General features: G+C 36.2%; 1 protein-coding gene across 1 annotated transcript in view; it reads left to right on the plus strand.

The window, feature by feature from the left end:
• PCDH17 (protocadherin 17) overlaps positions 1-25,539 on the plus strand; it is a 120,819-nt gene that overhangs the window by 2,918 nt on the left and 92,362 nt on the right. The window contains exon 2 of the mRNA XM_010855191.1: positions 1-2,186. Coding sequence (XP_010853493.1) covers positions 1-2,186 — 2,186 coding nt within the window. The remainder of the gene's footprint in view (positions 2,187-25,539) is intronic.

A 25,539-nucleotide genomic window follows, 5' to 3' on the forward strand; every position in this document is an offset into this window, starting at 1 on the left:
ACAACGCTCCCTCCTTCCCCTCGGACCAGATTGAGATGGACATCTCAGAGAACGCGGCCCCGGGCACCCGCTTCCCGCTCACCAGTGCACACGACCCCGACGCCGGCGAGAACGGGCTCCGCACTTACCTGCTGACGCGCGATGACCACGGCCTGTTCGCGCTGGACGTCAAGTCCCGCGGCGACGGCTCCAAGTTCCCAGAGCTGGTTATCCAGAAGGCGCTAGACCGCGAGCAGCAGAACCATCACACTCTGGTGCTGACCGCCCTGGACGGCGGCGAGCCGCCGCGCTCCGCCACGGTGCAAATCAACGTGAAGGTGATTGACTCGAACGACAACAGCCCCGTCTTCGAGGCGCCCTCCTACCTGGTGGAGCTGCCCGAAAACGCCCCGCTGGGCACCGTGGTCATTGATCTGAACGCCACCGACGCCGACGAGGGTCCCAATGGCGAAGTGCTCTACTCTTTCAGCAGCTACGTGCCCGACCGCGTGCGGGAGCTCTTCTCCATCGACCCCAAGACCGGCCTGATCCGGGTCAAGGGCAACCTGGACTATGAGGAGAACGGGATGCTGGAGATCGACGTGCAGGCCCGAGACCTGGGTCCCAACCCTATCCCGGCCCACTGCAAGGTCACGGTCAAGCTCATCGACCGCAACGACAACGCGCCGTCCATCGGTTTCGTCTCCGTGCGCCAGGGGGCGCTGAGCGAGGCGGCCCCGCCCGGCACCGTCATCGCCCTGGTGCGGGTCACCGACCGAGACTCGGGCAAGAACGGGCAGCTGCAGTGCCGGGTCCTGGGAGGAGGCGGGCCGGGCGGCGGCGGCGGCCTTGGCGGCCCGGGAGGCTCCGTGCCCTTCAAGCTGGAGGAGAACTACGACAACTTCTTCACGGTGGTGACCGACCGCCCTCTGGACCGCGAGACCCAGGACGAGTACAACGTGACGATCGTGGCGCGGGACGGGGGCTCGCCCCCACTCAACTCCACCAAGTCGTTCGCCGTCAAGATTCTGGACGAGAATGACAACCCGCCTCGTTTCACGAAGGGGCTCTACGTGCTGCAGGTGCACGAAAACAACATCCCAGGAGAGTATCTGGGCTCGGTGCTGGCCCAGGACCCCGACCTGGGCCAAAACGGCACGGTGTCCTATTCCATCCTGCCCTCGCACATCGGCGACGTGTCCATCTACACCTACGTCTCCGTGAACCCCACCAACGGGGCCATCTACGCCCTGCGCTCCTTTAACTATGAGCAGACCAAGGCGTTTGAGTTCAAGGTGCTTGCTAAGGACTCCGGGGCGCCCGCGCACTTGGAGAGCAACGCCACGGTGAGGGTGACGGTGCTAGACGTGAATGACAACGCTCCGGTGATCGTGCTGCCCACGCTGCAGAACGACACGGCCGAGCTGCAGGTGCCGCGCAACGCCGGTCTGGGGTACCTGGTGAGCACCGTGCGCGCCCTCGACAGCGATTTCGGCGAGAGCGGGCGCCTCACCTACGAGATCGTGGACGGGAACGACGACCACCTGTTTGAAATCGACCCATCCAGCGGCGAGATCCGCACGCTGCACCCCTTCTGGGAGGACGTGACGCCAGTGGTGGAGCTGGTCGTGAAGGTGACGGACCACGGCAAGCCCACCCTGTCCGCGGTGGCCAAGCTCATCATCCGCTCGGTGAGCGGCTCCTTGCCCGAGGGCGTTCCCCGGGTGAACGGTGAGCAGCGCCACTGGGACATGTCGCTGCCGCTCATCGTGACCCTGAGCACCATCTCCATCATCCTCCTAGCGGCCATGATCACCATCGCTGTTAAGTGCAAGCGCGAGAACAAGGAGATTCGCACTTACAACTGCCGCATCGCCGAGTACAGCCACCCGCAGCTGGGCGGGGGCAAGGGCAAGAAGAAGAAGATCAACAAAAACGATATCATGCTGGTGCAGAGCGAGGTGGAGGAGAGGAACGCCATGAACGTCATGAATGTGGTGAGCAGCCCCTCCCTGGCCACTTCCCCCATGTACTTCGACTACCAGACGCGCCTGCCGCTCAGCTCGCCCCGGTCCGAGGTGATGTATCTCAAACCGGCCTCCAACAACCTGACTGTTCCCCAGGGCCACGCGGGCTGCCACACCAGCTTTACCGGACAAGGGACTAACGCGAGCGAGACCCCAGCCACGCGGATGTCCATAATTCAGGTAGGAGACTTTTAGCATCACTGGGACTTCACTTTCTTGCTGGCTTGGGGAGCTGTCCTGAAACCTTTGAAACAGGAAGAGCCACACTGCCAGCAGCTGTGAGAGGGGCACTTACGGAAAAGGATTTCCACTTGGGCCACTGCCTGCACAGCATAGTCTCCACATAACCCCTCCCATGTGAATAGTCGAAAATTTATAAGATGTAAAATGTCTTACTTTTGTTGCATTTTAGACGTTTATTTTTTTTATAGGTTTTAAAATGTTACCCGGGTTCAGTGTTCACAGTTTATTTTACTTTGCTGGTCTGCATTTCTCTCCACAACAGAGGATTACTAGAGTAGAACATTTTTTTCAGTTAATTCACTTAAAATTTTTGTATTTCATTAAAAAAAATCTGATGGCAAAAGAAATGTATTCCCCAGTATTAAGTAGCTAATTACTTTTTAAAAGAAGCTAACTACTTAAGTACAGCATATCAACCAACAAGCCGTCAGAATTTTCAGAGCCTGAATCATACCAGTTTTTACCACCACCCCCAAATCAGTGTTTCTATTTAAAAAGTATTCTAAAGGGCACAAATCTTATTAATTCTTCAGCTGAAACTGCAGACAGTGCATTAGTGTAGCTTAAGCTTGGAAATGTGAATTATATTCTGAAGATCTTTGAGAAACTTGAAAAAGTATAGGCTCTAGATATGACTTATATATATCTATGAAAAGTTTATATTTATTTTGTCCTGTGGTTTTCCTGATCTGTTTCCTTAAAGTAATTGAGAGATGAACAGAGTACATTGGAGGGCTGGTCTCATTCTCTGCTGTGAAAACAGGAGGCAAAGTTGCACTAAAGGCACCTGTACCAAAAAGAATTCCAGGATGCATTTAGTTTGCATACTGCATATTTTCAGTATATCTAAGTGATATTTAATATAAATCAGATAGTAGATTCACATTATTGGTATATGAAAAAAACTAACTGACCCAGCATGGGCTCTAGACTAACAAAAGCAGTTGATTGTACTGTGTTTAGTTATTGCCTAGTTTCTTTATCTATTATTGGGTTGTGTCACAAAAACAAACTTAATTTTTGCTTATCAATGTGTGTTGCTAAAGATTACTCTGGATGAGCAATACTTGCAATTTGAAATTGAGTTTACTGAAAGTGACATTTTGGGAGGAAAATTAGTTTGGGGCAAATGAAAATAATTTACTCAGAATTTTGTGCTTTAGAAAAACAAATACCTTTTAGTGACACTTGACTCAGTAATGTTTTTATTATTAAAAACATTTATTATTATAAAACAGAGTAGTAGAATTTCATAATCTTATCATTTTAAACAGAAGTGTAACAAATAGTAAAACTCAGCAAAACAGTGTCTTATAATATTTTAATGTCCTTGTAAATCAGACTCATACTGAACACTACTGAATACCAGAGTATCCATTGTAGTTTTAAATCCCATTTTTTACAATGTTTGCTATATACTAGTAATCATGATTTTTGGCGATCTCTATAAAACTGAACAAGAAATTTCTCCCATAAAAATTATAGTTTCTATGAAAGTCTGTGTGTAAAACTGGTATTTATGATAATTTCTATAAATACACTTGTTATATACTTTCTTATAGTTTTACCATTGACAGTTAAAAAGATATCACAGAGGGTTAGTGCTTAATCTTCCTCTTCAAGTACTATGAGTTGAATTCTTATTTAGTGTCCAATAAGAATGAAGTTTGTGCAGTGAAATCCTCAGCAAGCCTGATTCCTGATCAGTTTAGGGAGAAGCAATCTTGGGTGGAAGTACCCAGGAGGCTTTGACGGACAGGGGTCCTTGAGCAGTGTTTACACCATACCGTCTTGAATCTGGCCATTGCCCGAGGGACAGATGATGATGATTCCTCTCATTAGCAGTAAAACTTGAGCCAGGGCAAATCTCACACACACACACACACACACACACACACACACACACACACACGCTGGGGAGAGAGAGTTTAAACAGAAAACAAAGGAGGCAAACTTCCTTGTTTTCCTGCTATTCCCTTTCTTCCAGAATCGTACTTCATGACATAAAGACACAGGATAAGTTTAAGTTCTTGAAATGGTTTCCAACCTGGCTCAGTTGCCCATATTGCTTCTACAACTGGGAGTTTTTGCAGTCTTATAAGGGATGCCTTTTAAGTTCCTAATATGTTAATTTCCTTGTAACTGTGTCAAGTTTTTCTCAGTGCCTATTATGGGGAACAGAGTAAATTGAGTACAGTGACCTTGCTTTTTTGCTTTCTTTTTTAAACTAGTGTGCTGCAAACACTTTGTGCAGAACTGACAAGCTCAAATTAAAGTGTTCAGGCATCCCATATTCTTGTTTCAAGTTCATTTATTAATGTGTGTTTATTTAACACAACCTGCTGAGGAAACGTACTATTAAACCCATGTCTTTCTGAAGGAAGAATTTTAATCCACAGAATACAGATGAAGAAGGAGCTATTGGGTCTGGTTTATCTTTATTTTCCAGCATCTTGGGTGCTGTTTAGAATATTCGCAGAGTATAAAATGAAAAAAAAAATCATACTGTTTTGAGATACACTGTTAAAGGGTGGTGAAATGAAATTTAGGAACTTTGGGATTATAAGACTCATGTTACAACGCAAATTGAAATTTTTCAGAAGATTTTGTGTGAGTTGCAGGCTCTAAAATTTTAGGATTAATATCTATAGATTTTTTGGCATGAATTTTTATTGAGAATAGATGCCAAAAAATCATGTAAGTTGGGGTAAAAACAGTGGTTTGTGAAAAAGTATTTTATTGAAGATTTTCTTCAAGTTTCTCAGCCCATTTAAAGTCAATCTATAAAGTGTTCAAACAATTGACTAGTGATTAAGACATCCTCAGTAGTGTGAATCATAATACAATATTATTATAATGAAATATCTTATTAACTTTAAAGCCACAAAAGTAATTTGGAATAAAACAGGAACACAGATTTTGTGGTCAGTTAGACAAATAGATTATTACACAAATTTATAAAAGCACTCTTCATTGGAGCAGTTTTCATGTGAATTATTTCATAGTTTAGTATGAGAATCTAAAATCAAGTGGAGGTCATTACAAATTGTCACAAGTTACTGCTAATCGTGACTTATCAAGAATTACTAGGTAGCTGGGTAAATTTTCCACAGGTGTTTTCAATGATGGCCTGGTTGCGAAGAGGAAGGAGGCTGGGGACTTCTCACTGGTGGGAGAATTTCCAGTTTTGTTTAAACTTCTGTGTTTTCAGTTTTTTTTTTTTTTTTTATTGGTAGCACATAAAATGTAGTCATCTTAATATGCTGTCATAGAAGAAAGTATGTTGAGCCAACAGAATAAGATATACTAAAATAAATTTTTGAAAGGAATACATTCTTACACAGTGTTTTACAGTTCAATTTTAAAAGATTCACATTCTGGTTGACTTTAGACTTTTTATCCTGGAAGAGGAAATCCTTTTGATATACCTGGATGGCCTTTTCAATAAAAGTGAATTAAACATATGAAAATACCTTCAGTCAATCCAAATATATAAAAATGAGATTGAGGCATAGAGGACTCTAGTATCATAATGTAGATAATAAAGTCAGTATCTTAGAATGAAAGGGTGAAAGACAAAATACATCTTTCCTAGCAACATTAACCGTTGTCTATCTTATTGCTACTTCTCTAATACAAGAGATTTTTGGCTTGGGGCCCAGATGAGTTCTTAAGACCACAATTTTCAAAACTTCATACTCTGGTATGGTAGGCATTTCAGTAACAATCACAAAGTATGTGAATAACTTTTTTTCCATTCATGATTTTCAAGAATCTTTTGCAGTGTTATTCCAAGATGAAACCATTTTATTAATCACATGCACTTATTTCCATAAACTTGATATACATCTCTATTTCTAGGGTTTGTGATGGGCTGAATAGGAAGGGAATATCCCTATCTTACTGCATACCTCTAGAATTATCTTGTCCAGTTCGGTTTTTTAAGTTTTTTTTTAAAGGTAGGTTTCAGTTCTACTTCAAATTCACGTGAATACACAATCATAAAACATATCTTTCTGTTTTTGAAGTTGAAGTGTTAGTCGCTCTGTCATGTCTGACTCTGCAGCCCCACAGATTATAGCTCACCAGGCTCCTCTGTCCATGGAATTCTCCAGGCAAGAATACTGGAGTGGGTTGCCATTCCCTTCTCCAGGGGATCTTCCCAAACCAGAGTTTGAACCTGAGTCTTCTGCATTATAGGCAGATTCTTTACCATCTGAGCCACCAGGGAAGCTGGCTTCCTGTTTTTACTATATTAAAAATAGTACGAATAAAGTAGGAATAAACTTTAAAAGTTACTCAGCAATTAAGGTGGATATTCAGCAGTTTGAGTTTCTTTGGAGAAGAGTTTAAAATTCAAATTATTATCATTCTTAATATGTTATTATTTTTATTCTTAGTTTTGTGTTTGCTTTTGAAAATCTCAGCTGCAGTGTAAATCTCTGTGCATTTCTCTATTTTATAATAAATAAAAAAACAAAAGTCATAACATTTTTACTATATGAACTAGAACCCCTAGGCTCACTTTTAGTATCAGCTGCTCTAACTGCTCATGAGGTAATAGTTTCTTTAACCAATATTTTTTAGTTTTCAAGAAAATTTTCAAAATATTAGCTAGATAGTACTTTAGTATCTTTAAGGTCTTATTCTTACATCTTTATCAGTCTTTTAAAATGTAAGAGTAAGATGATTTTTAATTTTATTTAAGTTCTTTGAGTGACTCTATAATTTTTATTGAATTCTATGAGTGAATTTTGTAATATCAATAATACTATTATATAGAAGTCTGGAAGGAGGATTTTATTCTTGGCATCATCTTGCTATTTAAGGCTGTGTGCAATCAGGCCATAGAAAAGCATGCTCTAAAATTCCTATTTCAACTGCTTGAACATATTTTTATTCAAGAAAATAAATTTACATGTTCTAAAGCATTACCTGTTGCCTGTCACTATATTGATCAAGTCAAACAAAAAATAAAATAAGAACACCAAAAAAGTTTTATTTATAAAGTTGCTCTTATAGTACATTTTATTCACTTTTTTATGCTGCATAGATATACGAGGTTAAAATAAATGTTATTTTTAAAATAATCCCAAACATTATCTCTTAAAAGACTAAGAAATATACATATTTAAATCTGTAGATAAATATTTAATATTGTTGAAAACAGTAATATTTATACTTCATCATGTTTCACTACTATTTTCCAGTTTCAAATTTTTCACTGTTAGTGCTGCTTATGTAATAAATGCAGTAGAAATACATCTATATAAGTAAGAGATGTAAATTAAGAAAATATTTTTAAAAATTTAAGGTTAATAAAGGTTTACATGCCTTAATTCAGTGAAGGCTGGCTCTGCCCATATTTATGAAAATGTGAACAATCAAACTTCCTGGAGAAATTAATGTATTCATGTACATGTGTATATGTCTTTACGTTTTCAGTATAATGTACATAAAGGTCAAGCACAAATATTAGCCCATTTTTATACTTTTTTATTTCAAAGGTAGTTTTCTTTTCTAGGATGAACTCAAACCTTGCTTTTTCCTTGAAAATATTTTTAAACTTGATAATCTCACTGTTTCAAGCTTCAAACATTTTGAAGTTCCTTAAAATAGAAGCGGTTATTCCAGAGTAGTTCAGGAACAGCTGGCTTTCAGTGGACAGTAGGTTGGAGTTTATGTAGATTGGGGCTTCCCTGGTGGCTCAGATGGTAAAGAATCTGCCCGCAATGCAGGAAACCCAAGTTTTCTGATTCTTTAGGTAGTGTGGTGGGGTGTCTAGAGGCACTGTGAGAGTATATGCTGGGAGCCTGCTGATGAAACCAGAGGGGGAAGGTGAAGCCACTGGAACTGGTCTCATGCTAGTTAGGAAGTGAAACTTAACTCCCCTACGCTGAGAAGTTTTGCAATACACTCAATAGTGGGTAAATTCTTACAAATGCACCTGTTAATTGTGATTTTAGTCATTGCTTCAGAATGTATTCCCCTCAGTGATGCTTCTGTTTAATAAATCCCATTGGGCATTATCTTAAAGCCATCTTTTAGTAAAGTCATTAGGGAGAGGGTGTTTTTTTTTTTTTTCCTATTGAATTCCTTCAACCAATGACTGTCTATTTGTTAGAGACTAACATAATGGTCATCTTGCCTATCAATTTGAAGATAGTGTTGACTTCTGACACCCATCTACGAAACGCTTTTAAATCTTCATTGGACCTACACTAACCTATTGTCAACCTGTTTTAGCAAAGGAGACATTGACAAGAATTCCCTTCAAAGGCACACAGTATTTTACAGTTAGTCATAGCTTTCACCACTAGCTTTGACAGTGATGTATTGCTATCCTTTGGTCTCCTGAAATAAATTATCTTATAATAAAGAAGTTCTTAATGGCATCAACATTCTGTCCTGTGACTAAGCAGAAGCCTGTTATTGCGTCCTTGCTACTGCAGAAGTATAAATTCAATATTTTTAAAGTAAAGCAAAAAAAAAAAAAAAAGATGTAGCAAAATACAGATGCAAAGTTGTGGAGTGTGGGTGGCACTTTTCACTCTTGTGCACTGTGTTCTTCCAGTGATAGACTGTAAAATTGGTTTCAGACAGTGTTTGAGAGAATCTATTGATATACATGCGACACACTTCTATTTGTCTGTTCTGATCCTAGTGACATTCTGATTACTGGTATTTGTAGGCTCTGCCCTGGATCTATTCCAAGGAGTTTTATTGTAGTGAAATGACTCTTACAGTTCATTGAGCATCTAGCATAACTGTGCTAAATATGATTGGCACGTTTGCATATATTTATTCAAAAAATAAGGCAGTTAAACAGCATAATTATGGGAAAATGAATCATAACAATAAAAGACCATTTAAGTTAACAAGCTTTGTGATCAAAGGATAAATACAGGTTGGATAAATTAGACTTTAGATGTAACTAATCTACATAAATAGACTTAGTTCTGATTAGGGGAATGGAATATATTAAAATAATTTAATGGTATAAGAAATGCATTTTATTTCATACATTATGAAATATTTAAAGATTTGAGTTATTTTCTATATATTTCTATTCTCTGAAATGGTCGTGAACCATATTTGTGTTGAATGAAAAACAAGCAAGGTAAAGATGGTTATCATCTTGAAACTTATTTGGTAGAATACACGCTGTAAGAAAAATATTTATTTTTTAGGCTTGTAATATTTTTGATTGATTTTTAATTAATGAAACATATTAAAGGGACCATTTAAAGGAAAATTTCTTGTTTACTTCTTTCATCAACTAGAAGCAGCCTTTGTAGAATATGAAAGTGTGAACATTAAAGCTCTATTTCATGTTTTCAAAGCTATATATTCATAATCGTTTTGTAGATATATGCTGTTTTCAAGAAACACCAGATACATGTTTGTAAATTATATTAATATGGACTATATTCTCAACTTTTCTAGTGCTATTTTGATGGCATATTTATTTTTAAGTGATAGGTTTAACTTGCATGACTCAACTAATTTCTTTCCAGCAACTGTGGTGCTTAGGTATGTTTTCTTAAGCTCCACTTGGTGGTAACTTTAAAAATGTAATTTAAGCATAAGTCATCAACTGGTATACTTTTACAATATTTCTACCTGAATCAGTAATCATTGTTAAGCAATGATTGAATTATACTTATACCTAGAATTTTCGTGTCCTCCATTTCAGTAAAAACTTTTGCTAAAAGCTCTTCATTTTATTTTGCACACAGTATATTTTAACAGAGTATACTGAAATTATTTTAGGACTGAATGTTTGATAGATTTTTGCTCTTTTTCCATAACACCAGAGCAACTGCATATGCACTTATAATTGCCATGAGAAGGATTATCCATCCACAGTATGAGGTTACCAAAATGCACTTTTACTGATGTCCCTATTTCAGTAGATGAGGTAACAGTAAGAAGTTAGAATGTTTGAGAAATAATATGTTTAAAATCTTAGAAAAACTTGCTAGAAAAAATGTTATCCCTTAGTATTTTTGAGAAAAATAAACTTAGCTTCAAAAAGGAAATATGTTCCATTTCAAATTTGGCAATTGCTTAGTTATACATCTTTATATAAATATTAGTTATAAAAATTTCTGGACAACTTGAAAAATAATTAGTTTTGATTTCAATAGTTCTATCAGCAAAAACCCAGGAAATTGCTTGATATTGGTGACTTCTATTACTGTGTCTTCTTAAGACACAAAATTTCTATTTTGCTTTGGCAGTTTTGCATCTGTTTTAAAATAGTTTATCCCAAATCAACTTAATGCACTGAGAATATGAATAAGAGGAGATATAAACCATGCAAAATGAAAGATAAATCAACCATCTATCATTACAAGCATTCCCATTAAGACAGAATTAAAGATTCTGTGCAATTTTACCTTCACATAGTTTTAAGGCAAGACACTTGATTGCTTTATGTTTATTATTTTAGCTTTGGATGACCTTGTGTAACATTAATGAATTGTGTTTTTTCTTTTTGTTTTAAACCAACCCTTATTCTCTTACTTTAATCTTGATTGATTAAATAGGAAATTTCTGATTAATGAGAAATGTTTGGCGATATAGGTGACTCTTTCTTGGCATGGCATAGGCACAAAGTGCATTTGTAATTTTAGGAGCAATGAAAATATATTGGTGCTAATGCATGAATTTAAATGTAGGATAAAGACAATTTATTGAGAGAAGATATTATATGAAAAATAGGAAATATTTTGATACAATACATAGGTTGAAAAAAAAGTTTATAACCTTATACTTTAAGTGTTGGCAGATGCACGGATAATAATTATTAGATGAATTTCCAGATCCTGACCTTCTAGGAAGGCTAGTATTTATTCTTAGATGATAATAAGGCTAAAAATAAGGGAACTATCTTAGTAAACAAATCCCACTTCCAGTCAAGATAAGGTTACTGACAAGAGTAACCTTGCAGTGTGGCCCTCACATCAGCTGTGCCAATACCAACAAATGAAGCAAAATGACTAAGCTTGGAGAAACAAGACAGGGAATACATTTAAGGAGACTTTTTTTTTTTTCTTTCTGATTTTGAGCAATTTGAGGTTTTCCATGATTTTTTTTTTTTATATAATTGAGACAATTACATAGCAATTTGGGTTAGAATGCATGCCCAGTTCCCCGTTTCAAAACCCAATTTGTTACCACCTGTGGCTATTTCTATTAAAAAAAAAAGAAACATAATTACTATGAGTCTCAGCAGTCTTAGAGTAAATTTTGCAATTACAATGCTTCCCTTGGGCAGATGTGTGAAAATGGCAGATTAATTCCTGCCAGGATCTTTCTGTTCCTTGTGCATTTTTAGTTTTGGTGTTGCCTGCTTATTAGAGTGGCTCTGTTTGCTCTGGTTAAAGGTTATGTCAGTGTTTCCATAATAAATCTCTAGAAATGAAGATTCACAAGTCAGCCATTAAATTTTGCCTTAGGTGAAAAGTTGACATGTAACGTCTCAGCAAAGGAGCAGTTATTATTTTCCATCACACTCTGTTGTTGGGTTAAGTTTGAAGTAAATGGTAGCAGGACCACTTGGCAATGTTGAAAAAGTAGGACTTAGACTAGCAGGCAAAAAGAAAAGTGCAGTCTTTTGAACTATGAAATAATATCTAATCAACAGAAGCTGATAGAGGTATTTTAATTCTGTGCTTCATCTCTAGCTACTTAATGCATAAGATTTTTAAACAGTCACAATAAAAATATTGAGGCTGGATAGCTAACAAGAGATTTAATACTCCATCAGTTTCCGTTCATTCCTTCTTTTCATTATGATGTGTAAAGTGAAAGTGTTAGGCACTCAGTCATGTCCAGCTCTGCAACCCCATGGACTATAGTAGCCCACCAGTCTCTGTCCGTGGAATTCTCCAGGCAAGAAGACGGGGATGGGTTTCTATTCCCTTCTCCAAGGGATCTTCCCTACCCAGGGATCAAATCCTGGACTCCTGCATTGCAAGCAGATTCTATACTATCTGATTCACCAGGGAAGACCTGAGATGTGTACACGATATTCTTAATAAAGACCTAATTGATTTACACTCAAAATAACTAATGTTTTTAAGTTTGAATAGTTTTGAATCTCTGGCTCAGTGTTATAACTCTATTCATAAAGTTAATTTATCACAAAGTGGTCTAGATAGGAGAATGGTTGAAGACAGTGATCACATCCATCTTGTCTTTGTAGTTGACAGAACTTAACATAGTTTAATACATAGTAGGCACTTAAAATATGACTTATTTGTGATGTCATATGATTACTGATCAGATGTAAGCCAGGGCTCGGATTCAAACCTAGAAGCTATTCAGGTTAAAGCTAAGGTTGTTTATAGAAACATGTTGAAATATTGATCTGTTGGTAAATAATGTATTTGAAGGTGGCCTATTTGATCATTTTTATTCATAGTTATTACATTCTTAATAACTGCAATGAAAATTTCTATGTTATACTGATAATATTGCCAGTCCATGGGAAAAAAACAGGTGGTCAGTGTTCACAATTTCCACAATATGTTTATATTTATGTGTGTAGATATATCAATATGGACTTCCCAGGTGGCACTAGTGGTAAAGAACCCACTTGCCAATGAAGGAGATAAGAGATGAAAGTTCAGTTCCTGAGTCGGGAAGATCTCCTGGAGGAAGGCATGGCAACCCACTCCAGTGTTCTTGCCTGGAGAATCCCATGGACAGAGGAGCCTGGTGGGCTACAGTCCATAGAGTGGCAAAGAGTCAGACATGACTGGAGTGACTTAGTATGCAGGCATATATAAAAAAAAATATATATATATATATATGTTATCTCTAATTTACATCACATCAACAGAAACAATGTTGGTCAGAGTATCTTCCTTTTGTTCTATTACTTGGTATGGTTTATAAAATATTGAAACTATGCAATTCAGAGGTTATATGTTAAGATGTTATATGTTATATATTTTAAGGCTTTGAAAACCCCACAGCTGTAGTAAACTAAAAAAGTAGAGATTTTCCTGGCAGTACAGTGGTGAAGAATCCACGCTATAATGTAGGGGACACAGATTCTATCCCTAGTTGAGAAACTAAGGTCCCGCATACTATTGAGCAGCTAAGCCTGTGTACCACACCAGATAAATAAACTCAATAAAGATTAAAAAAAGAAACTAATGTGATCGTTTTTTCTATGTTTTAATTTTAAGATAATTATATGTATAGAGACTCCATAAAATGTACTTATTTTCTAAATTAATTTTTAATAAAATGAAATGATAGATAAATGGTAACTAGTAAATTTTGATTAAATTTATTTGTATTTATTGACATCTAATTTTATGAGTTAATAATTTTCATAACAGCCATTTGCAATTTATAAATGGGAGAAGAAAATCACTATGGGCAGTTATCAAATTCATGTAGTAATAACCCAATTTACAAAAACTTTTCTTAAAATTTCAGAATCTATCTTATGATAGATTGATATGATATGATATGATATCATATGATATGATATTTCAGTTCACATATTTGGGGAACATAAACTACACATTCATGTAAACAATATTTTCCCATTTCAGTAGTGTTGTTTAAAATGCATCCACACTCTTCAGAGTTGTTCAAGCCATATTCATTAATTCAAGAGTAAGTTATGAAATATTTTAAAGAACTCTTAATTGAAATACTTTACTGCCAATGCAGGAGATATAAGAGATGCAGGTTTAATCCCTGTGTTGGGAAAATCCCTTGGAGTAGGAAATGGCAACCCATTCCACTATTTTTGCCTGGAAAATCCATGGACAGAAGAGCCTGGCAGGTTACAGTCTGTAGGGCTGCAGAGTCAGACAGACTAAATGCACACATGCATATACACATTGCTTTTAAACTACTACAGGACTTAATTACTATTTATCTAAATTTTAAATTTTGATGGAAAATTCAGGTCAAACAATAAGGAGGCTTGGTGGAACAAAGGCTTCAAGCAGAATGAGCTTTCACACCATATTACAAATTTAATTATCCTCGTTTCACAGAAGAGTCGAGATTCAAAGTGATGGAAAAAAATAATGGAAAGCAACATAGAAATAAACATTTAGGAAGTTCAGAATTCATTGTCAACTCCTATTTATGAAAAACCAAAAGACTGTAATAAAGAGTAAATTAATAGTGTCAAATATTACATCAATTAGCCTATGAATAATAAGTTCTCAATGGGGATATTTATAGTCACAATTATATAAATATTATAGTTCAAGTCCATCTGTAAATTCACCCTGGATTATTTGCTATTTGGGAGGAAGAGGGCCCATCAACAGTCAGTGCTGTTCTGTCCAGATGAGCGGTCAAGCTGGATCTTGATTCATGGAACTATTAGATACCAAAGACCCGTGTATCCAGGGCAGACATTCCTCTACACAGTGGATCCAAGCTGGACCTGAAATATTAATATTTCATAATCTGTCTGAATTTTACTTCTTTCCAAAATGTGCTTGTTCTTGAACTATCATACATGCTTTTTTTTTTTTTTTTTTAAGAATACAGCTGAGAAATCTTCTGGAAAGGTGACTTCCAAATAATGTTGGTAGAATGTGAATGGTTTGCAAATATACTATTTTTCATGAGTTTAATTTCTTTTCACATAAAACCAAATAATCTAAACACATGTGTCATCTGTTTATAAATTTCTCAAAAAGTTGTTTAAATAACTGAAATGTATCATCAAAACACATAATTTGAGTGAAGCAAATGGAAAGAAATTATTGTTTATATTTTATACTGATCTGTTCTAATTTTTTTCTTCCTATCTTTGCCCTCTGGTATCTTTTCTGTGATATCCATTCAGAAAACATATTTTTACGTAGATAGCTTCTACATTTATGTATAACTTAAATATTTTAAAATATGTATATATATTTAAAAGGATATATATATATATATATATGCTATGCTAAGTCACTTCAGTCGTGTCCAACTCTGTGTGACCCCCATAGACGGGAGCCCATCAGGCTCCCCCGTCCCTGGGATTCTCCAGGCAAGAATACTGGAGTGGGTTGCCATTTCCTTCTCCAATGCATGAAAGTGAAAAGTGAAAGTGAAGTCGTTCAGTCGTGTCCGGCTCCTAGCGACCCTATGGACTGCAGCGTACCAGGCTCCGCCATCCATGGGACTTTCCAGGCAAGAGGACTGGAGTGGGGTGCCACTGTCTTCTCTGATATATATATATATGTATATATATATGTATATGTGTGTATATAGATTGATGAGACCTTGGTGGTATTTCTCACCAAATTACTACTTAACTGTACAGTTGCCCATCAGTATCTGTGGGGGATATATTCTAGAACACCCTGAATTCCAAAATCTAAAGATGCTCAAGTCCCGTATATAAAATGGTGTAGTAATTACACGTAGCCTACACATATCCTTCCATGTACTTTAAATTATCTCTAGATTACACACAATACCAAAGGCAATGTAAATGCTATGAAAATAGTTGTAAATATAATATAAGTGCTAGGTTAATAGTTGCAACTTACAGCAAATTCAGGTTTTGCTTTTTGGAACTTACTGGAATTTTTTTCCCCCAAATGCTTTTTGTTTGAGATTGGTTGAATCTGGGGATGTGTGACCTGAGGATATGGAGAGCTGACCATATGTACATTTGGACTTAAGATCATGTAGTTGATTTCACATAGTGGAGCTGTACAGGGGTACGTTGAATTTCAGATGGGTTGGATTCAAAGTACTATGTTTGGCATTATTAAAATGCACCTAATAGACAAGATACATTTATTTAGTTAAAACTAAAAAGCTTCTTATTTCCTTTAATCTAAACTTGAGTGTATATTTTAAGAAGTAAAGTGTTGATATTCTTTTTATATAAAAATGATAAAATGAACCTCTCCACATGACTCCCTCATTTCGTTCTTCAGGCAAGAGTGTGCTCTATTGAGATATAGTAGAGAAAGGATTTTCCATCTGCCACTCCTGAAAATAGAATGCTTAGCTTTTTACCTCTTGATAAATCTTCTTTATTTATTTATGACTATGCAAGTCAGAGAAATATACTAACATATCAGTTCCTAACATAAGGAAAGGAAATTTATAGTTAAACTTGGTCAACAAATTCTTTAAAGTTATTTTCATTTGAAATTTCCTGTTAAGCTTCAGTGAACTGCTTTATTTAAATAGTCATCATTTAACTAGAGAAATTTAATCTCCAAGGACACATCTGTTATTTAATGATATTATAGGTTGGGTTTTGTTTGGTGGAAGTGTAGGATGCAAAGGTGCTAGGGGTTGGAAAAGGAAAGGGGCTGTAATTCAGTATACCCAGGTAATATGATATAAATAATTGGAAAATGGAGATATCATTTCAGTTGGTTAATTGTAATAAACCTATTATCTTGTTAGAGGATTAAGGTAGAATCAACATGTTTGGAAATAGATAAAAGGTGCATGAAAGCATTTAAAATTCAATCATTAGGTTTTATTGCACCCATCTGCTCCCAGGAAATATAATTGGAAATTTGATTCATTGACCTTTAGCTGCCATTTTGGATCATAGTTCCAAAGTCTATGTTTTCAAGTTGGATATTTGAAGTTAATTTGATCAGAACCATACTCAGTACATTTTTAACTCAATTACCTTTTTGAACAGAATTTCAAAAAATGAAATCAGGCTTAATGGGCTGGTGTGTATTTGACAATAGCATCAGCATAGTTATTTAATTCTGGATCTGGTTAAAGCAACTAATGTTCAACTTCATTAAGGTTTCTATTAACTGAAAAGACCGGCAAACTTTTTATGTTGCTTTATTCACAAACTCCTACTTCTCATTAATTATTCTCTGGATCTATATTACATTAATTTATAGTTACAACATCCAATTACAGGAAAATTACCTACCATGACATATGAAAAAAACAGTATTTAGTATTACAGGTGATTATCCTTAATTTAAAAAAAAAATTGGCACTCCTCAAGCCCCTTATGCCAACATAAATATGATGCTACAGAGCCCTCCTAAAATATTTCTTACACTTCACTCAGAAGAGTGAAATGTAATAAAATTACATGCCTAACAGAAGAAATAATTATGTAAATTGATCATGATTTCTTGTCAGTGTTTGTCAGAGCTCTGTTCACTGAAGTTCATGTAACTTGGAAAAGAATCACGATTAAACAGATGTTTCTTCAGCCTTTGAGATCAAATTTCTGAAATATTTATATAGTGATGAGCCAGATGTACAAAGCTTAACCTTATAATCCCATTTCGCAGCTTTTCCAAATACTTGGAAACTTGTTAAGTATGAAGCTGATTATTTTGGCAGCATAGTTCCATTAATAGGATTCAGATCTCCCTTATTTACAAGCGAGTGCTGTTAATGTAATCTAGTATATTAAATCGACATGGAAACTGAAAAAGAATCCATTTAAGGGTTCACTGACAGGGAAGGGTTTCTCTAAAGCTCTTTTTATTGTTTGTTTTTTTTTTTAATTGACTTCTTTTAGAAAACACATGGTGCAGGTGAATGATGTAAGTGTTTTAGGTACTACACTACTACCACTTTGGTGTGAAGCAACTATAACTGATTTCTCATACGTTTATCATAATCTTGATATATACCATATATGACAATGCATCTGCCCTTTACAAATATCCCCTTCAGCATCATCTCAGTTGCAAGGCCTTGCATGTCATTTGACATGTGAAATTATTTTAAATGCACTTATTCTTTTTTTAATGAATAGAGGCAATACAGAGTAATATAATAATGTGTCATGATTTTCATTTTGCTTATTTATTGGTTCTGCAATAATAGATGGAGAACTTATTGTTATGCTTTCAGTTTGAGCTGTTTATTAACCATGCTACTAGGTGCACCATTTCATATTTGTGACGTTCTGTCCTCTCAAGAAAAAAGAGTATCAAGATTCTTAAATCAAATTAGACTAGGAAGAGTTTTATACTTGGTCTTTTTTTTATATTAAGTGCATAGCTATTATCAGCTTTTACCTGACTCTGCTTGAATAATAAACCCATGCTCCTTCAGAGAGAGGAAAAACCTGTTTTTCAAACTATATGTGACCACTCAATTCTCTATTTCATAAAGTAGGAAAAAGGAAATAGACTATCAGTGACTAGAACAATTCTACTTTTTATCTCTCTTGGGATATTTATCTACTTTGCATCTTATATTTATAAAAAATGTGTCTAATGGACCAAAAATAAAGAGACATAATATTCTTAACATTGCTTATCATCAAGGAAAGGCAAATCAAAACCCCTCACTTCACAGCTGTCAGAATGGCTGCCATCAAAAAGAACACAACACGTTTGCAAGAACATGGAGAAAAGGGAACCCTATACACTGTGGATGTGAATGTAAACTGGTGCAGCCATTTACATTTTACTCCATACTATGAAAGGCAGTATGGAGGGTTCACAAAAACTAAGACTAGAACTACCATATGGCCTAGCAATTCCACTCCTGGATATATATCTGCAAAAACATTTTTAAAAAACCCACTAATTTGAAAATATATATACACCCCAGTGTTCCTAGATCATAGCAGCATTATTTAAAACTGCTAAGATATGAAAGCAACCTAAGTGTCTATCAACATATGAATGAATAAAGATGTGTAACATGTATCGTATATATACACAATGGAATACTACTTAGCCATACAAATGAATGAAATTTTGCAATTTGCAGCAACATGGGTGAACTTGGAAGGCATTATACTAAATGAAATAAGTCAGAGAAATATAAACTTTGTATGATAGCACTTATATGTGGAATCTTACAAATATAGCAAACTAGTGAAAATAACAACAACAACAAAAAGAAGCAGATTTGTAGATACAGAGGGCAAATTAGTAGTTACCAGTGGGAAGAGGGTCAAGATAGGGGTGGGAGTACAATCTTCTGGGTGTAAGAGATGTTCAAAGATGTATTACACAAGATGGGAAATAGTGCATTTATTGTAAATGGAAAGTGACCTTTAAAAGTTTTCTTAAAAAATTCTTACAGCTCTAAAAATAATCAAAATTGCTTGGAAAAAAGGAAAATATCTATTTTTACAAGGAGAGGCATCTAGCTATCCTTCATGGTCAAAGATATTAAAAGCTAATTTCCATATTAATTGGCATAGGTCTGAAAACAGATTTTTTTTGAAAAGCTAAGTATTTGCAGATAAACTAGAGAATATTTGTCCAGAAGACCTGGCATGCGCAGAAAATATTCAGATAATGACTTTAAATAAAGTTTCAAGAATAATTACACATTTTAATAAAATAACTGTGCAAATACTGACCAAAAATCCCATATAGAATTAGGTAACCTATAAAGAAGAATTCTTCAAGGACAATGGATATGTAAATACATGTTGAATAATAAAATCTTTGGACCATTATTTTTTGTGTGTGACATATTAAAAAATAAGTTTCTCTGTTCAGACTGTGCCTCTATATCTGTGTGGTCAAGACCCAGGCACTGCTGGTCAAGTGCCTTTTAGATTTCAACTGCTCTAGAATTGATGCTTTTGAACTGTGGTGTTGGAGAAGACTCTTGAGAGTCCCGTGGACTGCAAGGAGATCCAACCAGTCCATCCTAAATGAAATGAGTCCTGAATATTCATTAGAAGGACTGATGTTGAAGCTGAAACTCCAATACTTTGGCCACCTGATGTGCAGAACTGATTCATTTGAAAAGACCCTGATGCTAGGAAAGATTGAAGGCAGGAGGAGAAGGGGACAACAGAGGATGAGATGGTTGGATGGCATTACTCAATGGACATGAGTTTGAGTAAACTCCAGGAGTTGGTGATGGACAGGGAGGCCTGGTGTGCTGCGGTCCATAGGGTCACAAAGAGTTGGACAAGACTGAGCGACTGAACTGAACTGAACTGATCATCAAACTGGGAATTTGTAGTCATCCTCCAGGGACTACGTTTGACCACAGGAAAAGTTACTCCCTTCCTGTTTGATTTTTAGCAAGTCACTAGTCTCCATAAGAAGACAGTTTACTCTTGGGACCAACAACTGTTACAAAACCCTGATATTCAAAAATTCAAAGAAAGATTAATATGTTTAATTTTGAGTTGTTGTACCAGTCTCTGCTAGGATGGGCAATACATGACATACATACACACACACACATATGCGCACACACACACACACACAACTAGATTTTTACTGTATAATATTGTAGGCAGCTGTATTTCAATTTTAAAATCTGATATATTCAAAACAATATATTAAAGCTGCTTTTACTCAAATTTATATAATATAGCATAGATATCTTTCTATGTCCATAATGTATTTTCATATAAATGATGGAATTCTTGGCCAATTATGAACATGTTACAATTCATTTAATCTTACTCTCATTGACAGACTCTTTTTTTTATCTAAATTAGTTTTTATTTATTTATTTATTGACATATAATTGCTTTACAATGTTGTGTTAGTTCCTGCTGTACAACAAAGTGAGTCAGCTATATGTATACATATGTCTCCCTCTCTTGGGCCTCCCCATGTCACTCTTTTGTCTCACTCTAGGTCACCCCTATCCCCCCAGCTCACTCATGGAGGTCACTGCAGAGCTGAGCTCCTTGGGCTATATAGTCGCTTCCCACTAGATACCGATTTTACACATGGTGTTGTATACGCGTCAGTGCTATTCTCTCAGTTCATTCCACTCTCCCCATATCCACATGATTGGCAGATTCCTTACAGTGAGATTCTCTTTTCAAGGCCTTGGCTTTTTAAAGCAAATAAAACTTGCTTTTCAGTCCAGAGCAAGTTGCATAACTTCTTTTTCCCTGTTTTCTTACCAGGTGTAATAATAATATTTGTTACTCATAATGCTGTCATAAGTGTTAAGAATGAAATATGATTGTGCTGAAAAATAATATTAATGATACTAAATTCCAAATAAATATTAACCATATTAGTATTTTTGTTAACAGCAAAAGACAGAAAACATTCTGGAGAAGTTAAACTTTGGGCTTCTAATATGTAGACATATTTCCTGAAAAAACAAAATTTCAGTAGGCCTCAATCCTAGATTATTTATGATTGAGTGAAGTCGCTCAGTCGTGTCTGACTCTTTGCAACCCTGTGGACTGTAGCCCCCCAGGCTCCTCCTTCCATGGGATTCTCCAGGCAAGAATACTGGAGTGGGTTGCCATTTCCTTCTCCAAATTTATGATTATAAAAATGTAATTTTACTGGAATGCAAATTTGTTTTACTGTAAATTTCTATTTTGAGCTCTTAAACTAAGAGTGATCACTTTTATTTTAATGTTAGACATTTTAAAATGTGATTGATTTTTGATAGAATTTGTCTTGTGAAAATTTGTTTCTAGATGTCTAAAACTTCTTTAACCACCAAAGTAAACTCTGAAGGGGAGAGATGTTATTAAGTCTTCCTTAGAATTGTGCTTTTTATTCAGGGAGACCTTGTGAGAAATAAAGCTCACACGGGGTAGAAACTGAAGAGAAGTTTCCATGAAAGAATTGTAGGCAATGAACATTAGAAAGTTAGAGACATATGACAGCATCTGATTTCATTTGCACTTCTTTTCATGTGAGAAAATCAAAGCACAGAAATGTTACCACAGCTTGCCAGGAATAGAGAACTAATGTCATCTGACTCAGAGTTTAGGGTGTTTACTCCTACACCAGTTGGGATATCATATTTGACATGCATTTCTATTGAGGTATCTGTAGAGTATGAGAACATCTTATAGCATGAAAATTGCTGCTATGAAGTAGTACAACTTACTTCCTAAACTGCAGGTCAATTTAAAAGATAATTGTTGAAGGCTTCCACATAGGTTAAAGCATCTGCTTGGAATGTGGGAGACCCGGGTTCAATCCCTGGGTCGAGAAGATCCCCTGGAGAAGGAAATGGCACCCCACTCCAGTACTCTTGCCTGGAGAATCCCATGGAGGGAGGATCCTGGTAGGCTACAGTCCGTGGGTTCGCAAAGAGTCAGACATGACTGAGCGACTTCACTTTCACTTTCTTTCACTTTCCACATAGTAAACGTCAAACACTCCACTGGAGCCCATGTACAGCATATTGTCACAGGGTCTCTCAATGGGCAACCAGCAGTAGTGTCAAGAGGCTCTCTACTTGTTCCTAAATACTGAAAATACTTTCAAATTTTGGAGACTCTAGAAGCAGCCCTGGAATCTCATATTTAATCATAGAACTGGCTTTGATTCTTTTATTCTCATCAAAAATTGTCTAGTAGACGTCATTATTTTTATTTGTGTTTGATTTCAGGGCTGACTAATTATAGGAATAAAGCCATTCAAGTGGGTGTGACCTGGTATTAGAAGTCTGTAGAGTGTTGGTTAACAAGCATGCTTAGAATAAAAATAATCTGTGAGATGCATCAGACAATGATAAGTAGAATAGAATAGAAAGAAAGGATAATACACACAAAAGCAAGATGAATCATATAGCACTTGCAGGTTTTTTATTTGAAAGAGTGCAACATTTTGAGTCAAAAGAACTTCTTCATACTACTTACTCATATTGGGACCTCTGGCTAGTCTTTCATGAAGTCCACAGGCATCAGTTTCTCCATCCATAAAACAGAAATAATTATAATAGCACCAGTCAGTCAGGCTGAAAGGAAATAATAGACTTGAAAGAGTTGAAATACTGTGATGACATCAACCTCTAAAATGTAAAGAAAGAAGCACAGGAGACAAAGTTCAGCAAACTGAAGAATTCTTTTCTTTGGGAAGGAATGGGTTACTGTTATCCTTAAGAACACTCTAGAAGAACTTACAATACAGTTCAGGAAACTTCATGTGTCTAAGTGAATTTTGCTTTCAAGTGTTCCCATGATGGTACTGTTTCTGCAGTTTTAAATTGTTTGGAATTGAATACAAACATGCTATAAATTACCTAAGGCCTAAATCCACTTAAAAATATGATTCATTTTTCAATCAGATACCTTCTAAATGCATACTCTGTGAGAAAGTCTATGTCTCACAGAGGATGAAAATGACGAGGTTTTTTCTAAATCATGACCTGATGGCTCAGCAGATAAAGAATCCACGTGCAATGTAGGAGACAAAGGAGACACAATTTGATGCATAGGTCAGGAATCCCCTGGAGAAGGGGATGGCTACCTACTCCAGTATTCATGCCTGAAAAATCCCCTGGACAGAAGAGCCAGGTGGACCACAATCCAAAGGGTTGCAAAGAGTCAGACATGACTAAGCAACTAATCACATATGTGAAAATGCCTCATTACTATTGATATTTTATATACAGAAGTGAGTAGAGTAAAAAATGTTAATTATATGTTAAGAACTGAGACTTAGTCTTTCTAAGTCAGGAGCCTGCAACTTTTTTTTATGAAGGGACAGATAGTATCTACTCTAAAGTTCAGGGGCAGTATGGTCTCTGTCACAACTACTCAACTTTGCCATTGAAGGGTGGAAGCAGCCAAAGACAACATATAAGTGAAAGGGCATGGTTGAGTTTCAATAAACTTTATTTTCAAAAACAGAGAATGAGTCCCATAACCACTCAGAGTTCACCAACCAATTTTGTAAGTCATTCCTGTTAATAATATTTCTTATTTTTTTCTATTTGAGTGTCTGTTTAAAAACTGCACTATTTAGACTTTAAATTGTTGTTATTGTAGTCACCAAGTCATGTCTAACTCCTTTGCCACACCATGGACTGTAGCCTACTAGACTCTTCTGTCCATGGAATTCCCAGGCAAGAATACTGGATTCAGTTGCCATTTCCTTCTCCAGGGGATCTTCCTAACCCAGTGATAGAACCTGAGTTTACTCCTTTGACAGGCAGGTTCTTTACTACTGAGCTACCAGGGAAGCCCAGACTTTAACTGGTTTCTAACAAAATAAAAATGACTGTTACTTCAAAACTAGATATTTGATATATTGGAAGAATGCTTTCTTATTGTCTCATGAAGTGATTCTCTAGGAAAGGGTACTAGAGAAGAAAAATTCTAAGAATTAAAGTCTTCAAGCAAAAAAAGAAGGGGGGGGGTACTTGAATTAGGAATTAAGTGACAACCTGATAAAGAGTAGAGATATTTCATTTCATTTTGTGCTAATGTTTAATTAAAAATATGTTAACGTTAGTAAAGACACTTAACTTTATTTTAATTTCAGGTAAGAACACTAACCTAAAATAGACTATTTCCTTTGACTCATGCATTTTAAATGTGATACTTATTCCTATACTTCAGAGGGAAATGAAAAATATTCTAGTAATCTAATACTCATAAATTTGATTAATAATTAATTTTTCCTCAAATATAGGAATGCCTTTTTCTTTGTAATGTTCATTTCTTTTTTTTTTTTTTTTTTTTGTAATGTTCATTTCTGAGGACAAGTCTTCCAGATTCCTGTATGCTATCTTCTAATTTCCATAATTGTGCTTTCAAATTACTCTTTTGTTTTTAAACCAGAAATTCAAATCCAATGGGTATTTTTTAATTTACATTTTTATATAATTTTTGTTCTTTGGAAGGAATTAGTAAGTTATCTTTAAATCCTTGCAAAATGTTGAGGACTCAGAATTCCTCAAAAGTATACACTAATTACTGTAAAATACATTGTCTAGCTGGTTGGCTGAATCATTACTTAATAAAGAGTTAAAAATTCTCTATGCCTATCGAGTGTTAGAGGAAGGAAATGTGAGAAAGGTGCTACACCATTTAATTTCATCTTGAATTCCTCCTACTTTTTTCTTCTCTTAAGAATTGGAATGTACCTATACAGCCGATGACTTGAAAGGCTGATGCAAAATCATATCAGAAACTGATCTTGTTGATAAATTTTTCTTGCATTTGTGAATATAATCATCATTTTAAAAATAATTGACTGTCAATATTTTGAGGTTCAAGACTGGTGAATTATGCTTACCAAATCATTGGATGCATAAAGTTTTAAATTTTAGTGTATTGTGAAACAATAAACCAATGAAACAGGTAACAGCCATACAGATTGGTTTACTTTTTAGGTTAGTTATTTGCTTTTTAGAAATTTTACCTAGTGATTGACTAAATGTAATACCTTAAATTTGCACTTTAAAAGGTAAGTGTTCAGAAGTGCCTATTTTGACAACTGATAATATATGACTATAATGATGGTAATTATACAATTAAGCTTACTGTATGCATTATATATTTGATAATAGATGCCATTATTACCTTTTTAGGGCTTCCCTGGTGGCTCAGATGGTAAAGAATCTGCCTGCAATGCAGGATACCTGGGCT

This window comes from Bison bison, unplaced genomic scaffold (assembly GCF_000754665.1).
Source record: "Bison bison bison isolate TAMUID 2011002044 unplaced genomic scaffold, Bison_UMD1.0 scf7180017864357, whole genome shotgun sequence".
In the NCBI taxonomy this organism is placed as follows: Eukaryota; Metazoa; Chordata; class Mammalia; order Artiodactyla; family Bovidae; genus Bison; species Bison bison.